Raw genomic sequence first — 10,140 nt, 5'->3', positions numbered from 1 at the left:
GCATCGCATCGCATCGCATCGCATCGCATCGCATCGCATCGCATCGCGCCGCATCGCGCTTCACTCCCCAGCGGCCTCACCCCGGCAGAGCCCCAGCGCACCGTCGGCTCCCCGATGCCAGGTGAGGCGCAAGGCGGGGAGGTGCCGTGCCCCGCCGCGAAGGTCCCTGGGGGGCGGCTGCCGCCCGGGGGGGCCGGGGAAGGCGGCGGGGACTGCTCCGCCCGCCGCCCGGTCGGAGCTCGCCGTGGGCAGCCACTCGCGCTGCCGCCCCCGCGGGTGTTCGGGGAGCGGGATGAAGGGAGCGACCGCGGGGCAAGGGGCCGGGGGTCCCTGTGCGGCACCCCCGCTGCCCGCAGCAGCCCTGCCAGCCTCCGTGCCCCCCGTCCGGGCAGGGACCGACGGGGAACCGCTGAGTGCGAGAGGGGAGGGAGGTGTCCTGGCGCCTGACGGTAGTTGGGCGTAGCGGTGGTACCCCGGGGGTGACAGGTAATAAGGATTCCCCGTAGGACAAAGAGAATGCAGACAGTAAGAGGTGGCGGTATCCCTGTGTCCTTACAAAAATTTGTGGAGTTGGCAGTGCTGAAGTGATTTGGCTGTATCTGGAGGACTGGATGCCTGCGCATTCCGGGGAATGCTTCTGCTCCATTCATTGTGAGTGCAGGCACATATGGAAATGCAATTATGTGGCTTATAACTGCATAGTGCCAGACGGCAAAACCAGCGTCACATTAAAAGTCACTTTGTCCAGCTATGGATGGGTATGGAGAATTGCATGAATGAATAAATTATATATAGACATATATATATACACACACACACAAGAAAGAGAAGTTTTTATGCTGGTACTGAAAAGTACCCCTATTACTCAGAACCGACATCTAATGAGATCCCATTATCCTACAAGGATTTTTACCTGAATGTTATGCTCCAAAGTAAAGGTATAGCTAGCAATATGCTGTATCTCCTGTAGTATCATCTGGTCTCTGCCAGCTACTGAAATTTTGTGGAGAAAATAATAATGTATATTTCTGTACTTCTTTCCTTTTTTTAATTAAAGGCATTTAGGTAAAATGGAGCTTTATCATCTAAAATTCCTCTTCCCTTCACTTGATGTCGTTTTATTTCTAGCATCAAGAATAGCCCCAAAATTAGTATTACAAGAATCAGACAAGATAAAAATTATGATTTTCTATGTATAGTTGCTGTTTATGGCATTTCATGAGGTAAATTAAAATATTTGAAGTTGATAAATAATATTTCTCTAATACGTACTACATGTTGGTTTATTCGTAGGAGTAATGCTGCAGAGGAGAGGGCTGTTGTGGCTTGCTGTCTTGATAACCCTGTGGGTTTCCTTAAATGCTCAGGGTAAGTTCTGACCCTTCTTAACTAGATATAGAGTAACTTTCAAAGCTAAAAGTTGGTGTAAAATGTTGGCTTACTTGAGCTAGAATGGGCAAAGTAATCATAAAGGATTTTTTTAGAAGTGCCTGGGTTAGTTTTGGTAGGCGTATCCTACCAATGAAGGTTCCTCGATAAATATTCAAAAATGGCTATCTTTAAAAATTATTGATCAAAATATATATAATCTCAGAAATAATTGCTATTATACTTTTCTGTGCAGTGGAAATGTATGGTGAAAGCAACATAAACAGAATCACTGAGTAGGATGGACATTTTAAAAAGACAGAGGTAGAGAAATAGACATCTACAGACCAAATATAAGTAGAATGAAAATTGGCAGAGTGCCTGACCCTCATTTATGTCTGACTTCTTGGTTGGAATCTTTAAAAAACAAATCCCTTGCTTCCTGTTGTCACATAGCCACATGGATTCCCATAATTTGATTTTTATTAGCTGATAGGCAAAACACAGAGATCGCCTCAGCTTCCTTATCCATTCATATATATTAAAAAATATTTAATGAATAAATTGCTGCACGCATCCATCTATAGGTATATACATGGTATGCAGCATGTATATATATCTACAAGTGTGTACTATACAGTGCTATAAAATATAAAGCCACGTTTGATTATATAATCAAAAGTATTTTTATCTGTACTTATAGAAAGAGAGAATTGTCATGTAGATGAAAGTGACAGGTAGAAAATATGATTCACTTGCATGCTAGTAGAAAAAGTTCTGTTTGTGGAAGTAGGAAAGTACTGTGTTTACTCTGCTGGTCCTTTCATCTGTCATATGATTGCAGTTACTGAGTATAGTGTGCAGAGTTGTTTCTTGTAAAACTTTTTGTAGCCACATTGTCACATGCTGTTAACTTTTTTCAGATGGTGACAAGGAAGAGGAGACTACCTTTGATTTACTTCAAGTCAGTAACATAAACCGAAAGACAGTTGGAGCAAAAGTGTTTCGGGGTCCAGACCCCACTGTCCCAGCATATCGTTTCATTCGGTTTGACCATATACCTCCATGTAAACCAGAGAAATTAAAAAAGATTGTCAGACTAATACGACAGAATGAGGGCTTTATCCTTTCAGCCACCCTAAGGCAGGACAGGCAATCCAGAGGCACTATCCTTGCTTTAGAGGGTCCTGGCATCAGTGAGAGGCAATTTGAGATAATTTCCAATGGCCGGGCCAACACCCTGGACCTTATCTACTGGGTGGATGGCTTCCAGAATGTGATTTCCCTGGAAGATGTGGACCTTGCTGACTCACAGTGGAAGAACCTCACCATGCAAATAACAGGGGAGAACTACAACCTCTATGTTGGCTGTGACCTTATTGACAGCTTCATCCTGGAGGAACCTTTCTATGAACAGCTGAAAGCAGAGAACAGCAGACTGTACGTGGCAAAAGGATCCATTCGGGAGAATCATTTCAGGGTAGGTGACCTGCAGAAGCTTAGGTCTCTAGTGAGGTAAGAAGGTAACTGCAAGTAGTTTGAGAAGATGCAATAGGTGCAGTTTTTTTCTAGCACCTCTTGGATTTGGTGGGGTCGCAGGTGTTCTCAAGCAGACTTTCTTCAGAGTGTGTTTTCATTAATTGCTGGGTCTGTATTCTGTGAATTTGGGGTTCCTGAAAGCAAAGGACTGGTAAAGCAAAGTCTAAGTCCAGGAAAAGTGTGCAAAAACAATTTTTGGGCTTTCCTATGCAACCTTCCATTTTCTTTTCCAGATGTAAGACTCCTAGACATATTGCATTTTTGTGGTGATTTGTAGAATTCTTTGAAAATTTTTTGAAGAACTGTTTTTCCATTGAAACCTATCTATTCCAATCATAAAAGCCCATCAATATTTTTATTTCTTATTTGAAAGAAGAAGAAAAAAAATGAATTTTTAATGGAGCTGAAGTATGTGGTGTTGGTCCATTCCCTAATAGAACATCCTGGTTTGCCATTTTGAACATTTAATTTCAATTTAAATTGAAAAAAAATTTAAAAAGAAGACAAAATAAATAGAATAAAATGTTTTGATCAGCCCTGTGAATGAGGATTTTTTTCCTTTTGTGGAAAGCATTTAAAATGAAGCAGTTATAAACTTTCTGGTTTTCCTGTCAGATGAAAGTTACCTTCTGCCTCTTATAGAGATGTGATCTGGCACAAGTGCTTTAAGGATGACATCTTTTCGCTGACAACTGATATCAAACTCGAACTCATGGCTTCAAAAATGTCAAAAAGGCTTTCTTTCTTATCATGTGCCCTCTAGCTTTCAGCCAGAGCATGACATGCTGGAGTGGTTCCATGGGGTGACCAGTTCTGGCAAGGACATCAGAAGTTGTTGCCAAAGCTTCTGTGACTTAATTTCTCCATCAGTTGTGCTTATAGAGTTGACTCTGAAGCTGTACTGTTAAGTTGGTTGCTGAAACAATCTGGGTTTTAGGTTTTTGGGGTTTTTTTTGATTTTTTTTTTAAAGTGAAATGGATACAGTCTGGTTTTATAATGTTGTCTCCGGGTAGTGTCAGCACAATTGAGGAAGCAGTGAACTATGGTGCCTGGGAATAACTGGCTGAGGATGGAAGTGCAGTGGTGAAGGAAAGTTGGCTCTGACCTTATGATTAATGTCTTGTAGAACTACAGTCTAAAATTCACTGTGAAAATTGAGATTTGAGCTCATAGCAGATTAATAACTTTTATAAGAACTTATTTCAGAACGTACCTAGTTTTGTTGCTTTTAGTTCTGAAATTGTATATAACAGAACCATAAACACTTTTTTCTGTGTGTGTGAGGTTTAATACCTTGCAGACTGATTTTAATATATTTACTTATAACTGAATCCAGTCAGTAGCATGGGAGTGAGACAGATCAGTTATCAGTTACTCCCAAATTGATTGTACTGTTTTTAATTGTTTTTTAAATTATTGTTACAGGGTCTTTTGCAAAATATTCAGTTAATCTTTGATACTTCAATAGAGGATGTTCTGCATAAAAGAGGATGCCAGAGAAGCCAGTCAAGTAAGGCTTTTTTTTATCTTATTATACTGTTCAGTTGACTCTGAAAATTTGAAATGTCAGTGATGACGTATTATCCTAAAACAGATCCCTTTGAAATGAAAAAGAGAATGAATTGCTTTGTGGTGGTAATAGAAGCATATTTTTAGCTATCTTGAGATACCATTTCTACTCTCTAGACTACTGTTTTAGTTCATGTTGCTTAGGTTTACAACTTTGAGCCTCTTGTTTTTGAGAGAAAAGCTGTCGAGCAAGAAATTAACAGAAATAGAAGGAAAAAAAGCGTATGTGTAAAAATATCTACATTCTTCAATGAGTTTTCAGTGATTCTTTGAGCACGAGACAAGTAATGTTGCTTCTGAATTCTGCTTCTGACTGTCAGTGGGCACATGAACTAGTCTGCCAGTCTTAGAGACACTGAATTCCTTGGCAATAACTTCATTGACTGGAAGAGGCTTTGGGTTTGAATCCCAAAGTATTGTTAATCAAAACAACCTCAAGAAAATAAGAAGTAAAAGGAAGAGATATGGAAAGCATGTATATGACAGGCTGACGTGTTCTTTTAGTCCAATTCATGCTGACCTCACCAGGAGGGGAGCACTCTGTGTGTAGGAGTGTATTGGATTCCTCATGAAAGAATTGTGATTAATTGTCAAGTATGCGCTAAGGTTTGTACTCGAGCTCATGGAAGGTTCTGTTTGTTTTACTTCCCATTATCTGTAACTGACAAGAATCAGAGCTAACTCAATCTATCAGAGGAATGTGGTGGGTGCACAAGCCACTCAGGACTTCAGGGTTTTGTTTGAAACTCCTGCCATCTGAAATGCCATGATTTTTGTCACTTTGTTAAAACATGTGACAAAGAGCCACTCAGTTAAGCAGACACAGCTCAATTTTTTTCATTGTTTATGCAAAACCCAGAAATTAATCCATAGCAGGTCTTTACTCCTTCAAAGGGGGACAGAGTATTGAGATTTTGTAATAAAAACACTCTAGAAGGTATATGAATGTGTGTATGTGTGTGTGTATATATATATGTATCTATAGGAGTGTGTATGCCTAGAAAAATTAACTGGGCTCTCTAGTCAGTTTTTAAATGTTGATAAAGAATCTTGATTATTTCGTATGTTTCAGAGGTGTGTCCTGGTGCAGGATCTTAGTCACAAGTGTGATGATGTGTTAGAAATGAGTCAAATGGGCTAGAATGGAAGTGGCCTTAAATGGCACAGGCAAGAAGACATGGCCTGATATTGGTGACTGTCATCTTTCTCAGCCAAGCTGCTTTCTGTACTCAGAAATTACTTGGAACTACTGATTACTAGTTTTCAACTTTGTTAGTGGAAGTAAATGCTTAAGAAGCAGAACTGCTGTGGGAAAATTTAGGTCTAATTGTAGTCTGAATAAAAGGATGGTTTCACAAAGGATACAGTTAAGATATCCTTTGACATTTATCAGAGGAAACAAAAACCCTAGAAGTCAAGGTAGAACTTTGAGGACACATCCAGCAGTCAGAGGCAGAACAGTCTCAGTCAAGTGGATGGGATCCCTAGGTGTAAGTGGTTTGCAACAGGAAAGCCAGTGAAAGTCAATGTCTACAAATCTTTTATATTATTATTGGTTGATTACCGCAAAGGGAAATAGTGTGACCAATGTTTTGAAATATCACTAAGCAGAAATGAGATATCACTATACTTCTACTATGAAGAGGAAGCCTATGGGAGCCTAAAAGAATATTTTGAGTTCTGATACATACCTTAGGAGGAATTCTTATACCATTTAGCTGTTGCAGCTATAACCAACAGATAATATTTTCTTAATGTATTTTTTATCACATTTGTCAACTATCGAATTTCAGGTCCTATAAATGATACAGATTTGGATTTTTTGTTTTATCCTTGCTGGAAAGTATTTAGCAAATAGTTCAATTCACAGTATTTTTATTTTTGCTTTGCAACACGAAGAGAACATTACAAGATGCAAATTTCTTGTGCAGCAACAAAAAGAAAGCACACTGGCTTGAGGCCATCAAAATTACTTGAGAGGATTGTTATGTGCATGTCTGATTTTCTGACATATCCTATCCAGCTTAATTATGGAATCAAGAATGGGTAAGTTTGGAAGGCACCACAGTGGGTCTTCTGGTCCAGTGTCCTTGCTCCATCAGAGTCATTCTAGAGCACATGGAGTATCTCCAGTGAGGGAGACACCACAACCTCTCTGGGCAATCTATTCCAGTTCACAGTCACCCGCACAATAAAGAAGTTCTTCCTCATATCCCAGTGGAACTTCCTGTGCATCCGTTTCTGCCTGCTGCCTCTTGTCCTATTGCTTGGCACCGCCAAGAAGAGCCTGGCTCCATCCTCTTGACACCCACCTTTTAGATATTGACACCCACCTTTTAGATACTTATAGACATTGATGAGATCCCTCTCAGCCATGTCTTCACAAGACAACAGGCTCAGATCCCTCAGCCTGTCCTTGTAAGGGAGATACTTGAGTCCCTTAATTATCTTTGTAGCCCTCTACTGGAACTGCTCCAGGAGCTCCGTGTCTCTCTTGTACTGAGGAGCCCAGAACTGAACATAAGACTCCAGATGTGACCTCACCATGGCTGGGTAGATGGGCAGGACAGTTCTTGTCTGTCTGTCTCTCCAACCTGTTGATGTCCCTCTGAAGGGCTGCACAGGTCTCTGGGGTATCAGCCACTTGTCCCAGCTTTGTGTCATCAGCACACTTGGTGAGGAGGCATCTACCTCTTCATCCAAGTCATTGATGAATGAGTTAAATGATACTGTGCCCAGTTTTGAACCTTGGGGGAGACTGCTTGTGACAATTACCACAGGTGAAAAACCATGGGTGCTATGTTACTGACCACAAGGTACATATTTCCCCATTTTGATGGCCCACTCATTGAGCTGAGGTATGGGCACAAAGATGCCATATTTATGTGTGAATGTCCTGTAACAGCAAGGCAGATGTTACCAACGAAGTGCTCTCAGCTTCGAGGACACAAAAAAGGGATAGGACTGTGTTTTTCCAATGTATCTTTCATCCTAATACAAGAATGTGAGGTATGGTGAAATGGTAGCTTGGGATTGCTGTTGGGTTGAGGGTAGGAAAGTATGTCTGTAGTGTGGTGGCAGCAAATCCTTTAGGCAGGATTTATGTGCAGCACTGGATAGGAGAGATGACAAAAACATGCCTAAAAACATCAATAAAATCCCTTCTTGAGCTATATCAACAGAATGTCATTTACATATGTGAAAGGATTCACATTTTACTCTTCTGGTTTCTCATTTTAAAGATAATCATGTGGTCCTTAGGAAATTAGCAGGAAGCCAGCAGCAGAGAACTGATTTCCCAGTGTTCCTCAGGCATCTTATTTCAGTCACTGCCAAGTACCAGTAGGAAGTGTGGATTTAGTTCTTCTAACATAGTTTTGGTTTATGTTTCCTGCTGAGATTGCAGCTTTATTAATGTCCTCAGAATGTTCCGGTCAAGGCACACTCCATGTTGGCTTGAAAAATATGAAACTAATGACCTGAGAAGTGCTATGGGAGGATCTGAGAAATCTAGTGTTTCAATGTGGTAGGAAAATTGCATTCTTTCCAGGGAATCAAAAAGCAGCTGAAGTAAACTGTTATGACACAGAATTCTGGTCTGCTATGTGGTTTTCTCCCATCCTGTAAATGAAGCTGGACAATTATTTCAACTTTGGAAAACTGCGAATAATTTTTTGTAGACCTTGGCTAGTGGTAGGTGCTTCATAGCTAGTTTAAAAGCACATCAAGCCAATAATTTTAACTATGGTTGAGAAGTAATCATTTAATGTCATATTTTGGGTTAGTCCTTTGTTCTTTTATTTCTAACCTTCTAAGTGAATGAAGAGTACTTTGCTCCCATTTTCATTTCCTTTTGTATTTAAATATACACTTTGCATTGCATGGTAAAGCAAGGTAAATCAAGCCCTTAAAATTTTGAAGCCTTGCCACCTACTGTGACTTGTCAACACAGAATGGTATTGGGGTGTTTTGAATCATGTGTTTTATGACACACATTCCTGTGCTGATGCTTTCTTTTTAACTTGCTATATCCTTTGCTTGCCTTTTCTTGTTGGTAGCCTCGAGCCATTCCAACATCACTAAATCTGGTAAATAAGTCTTTACTGAGAAATGGGGCAGTGTGAATTTCAGTATAGCTGATACCAAATTTGAATGTACAACAGAGCACAGACTGTTTTATTTAGTTATCTATGTGATTTTTTATTAATTAAAAATTATGCTTTCTGTGATACTATTTTTCAGAAATTTGCTGTAGACAAGGATGTCTTTTAAAATAGTATTAGAAAATGTCCAGTTCTCCCTATATAATGCATGCAAGGTCCTGTTTTAATTACAGTTTGCCTGTTGGAGGAGTGTTTGGAGTGACAGATCAAATATTCTGTCTCATCTTAGCTTGACCTCCATTTCACTTCAGAATTAAACTATTATTATAAGAGCACCAGGCAGTGCACTATACAGCAGCCCAAAGTCTGGTATAAATTGGATAATGGCCCAAATGTCATCTGGGTCACTGTGGAGTTTATGGGCGGAACAAGGACAATACCTTTCTGCAAGAAAACTTTCTCCCGCGTTTTTTGCATCAAGAAAGTATGATAGGTCATGAAAAAATCCGAAACGTTTCACATCTCTTGAGTAGATAAAATGGGTTTACTTTCTTGATACTGTGTTCTTTCGTTAGCCTTCTTCTTAAATGAATGTGTTGCAGTGCCAACAGTTTTAAAGTGAAGGCCATGTGAGACACAGCTTGGCTCTTAATTTTGAAAAGAGAAAGCCTGTAATTGGAACCAGCTGACATCTAACCCCTCTCTTTTATTCATGAGTATAATAAGCATGAAGCTGTGCCAAAATAGATGTGTTTAAATCCTACCCATGGATGCCAGTCTGTGATTTCAGAAGGAATCTATAATTTGTGGAAGAACTTTGTATATGCTGCTCTTCCTTTTCCTTCTCTTGCTACCAGCTGAAGTGAACACCATCAATGAGAGCACTGAAATCCTTCACTTGAGCCCTGCGATCACAACGGAGTATGTGGGTGAGAAACCAGGAAAGGCTGAGTTCTGTGACCGCTCTTGTGAGGAGCTGGGATCAATGTTCACGGAGCTCACTGGCCTGCGCATTGTGGTGAACAACTTAGCTGATAATCTCCAAAAAGTGGTAGGTACCTGTAAGTCTGAAAAACTGAAAGAGACCTGCTGTGAAGTACTCTTTCCTCTTGCTTTTACGTCAGAGACAGTTAATAGAGATCTCTGTATTACATGTTGGTATACCTACATGATGTAGAGGAGTCTTGTTTTCATTGTGACTAGTTATGCAGTTCTTGAGTATAGCACTTTAATGAAGGCTTGGTTTTCGTGGACTGGATTTGAAAGAGCACACACACATGCACTCGTACACAGGGGAAATCAATCTTCTTAGAAGTTACTACAGGTTTGGTTGAAAGCTAGGAATCCCAGCCTTGCCTGTGTAGTGTTAAAGCATTGTTACCATGCTTATACCATTTATGATTACATCAGTAAGTGGCTACACAGGGTACCTAAACTGTAAGTAAATGCATGGGATTTTCATAGTTGAAGTAGATGGCAACATTTTACAGAAGTCTACCCCTCTTCTTATTCTGAATCAGTTAATTATTTCTGAAGGAATTTTATTACAATGCCATATGT

General features: G+C 40.2%; 1 protein-coding gene across 3 annotated transcripts in view; it reads left to right on the top strand.

Moving 5' to 3' along the window:
* Window positions 1-10,140, top strand: part of THBS2 (thrombospondin 2) — a 34,263-nt gene that overhangs the window by 344 nt on the left and 23,779 nt on the right. The window contains exons 1-5 of one of the 3 annotated variants that reach the window (XM_027634058.1): window positions 47-121; window positions 1,294-1,368; window positions 2,292-2,848; window positions 4,334-4,418; window positions 9,438-9,631. In XM_027634058.1, coding sequence (XP_027489859.1) covers window positions 115-121; window positions 1,294-1,368; window positions 2,292-2,848; window positions 4,334-4,418; window positions 9,438-9,631 — 918 coding nt within the window. In that variant the 5' untranslated portion in view covers window positions 47-114. Of the gene's footprint in view, window positions 1-46; window positions 122-435; window positions 487-1,293; window positions 1,369-2,291; window positions 2,849-4,333; window positions 4,419-9,437; window positions 9,632-10,140 lie in introns of those variants that run through there. The other 2 variants (XM_027634060.1, XM_027634059.1) reach the window with 2 other exon arrangements.

This window comes from Corapipo altera, unplaced genomic scaffold, assembly GCF_003945725.1.
Source record: "Corapipo altera isolate COAL_440 unplaced genomic scaffold, ASM394572v1 2b, whole genome shotgun sequence".
NCBI classification, from domain to species: Eukaryota; Metazoa; Chordata; class Aves; order Passeriformes; family Pipridae; genus Corapipo; species Corapipo altera.
Note: the sequence above shows the minus strand (reverse complement) of the source record. Positions and strands in the feature narration are given on the sequence as shown.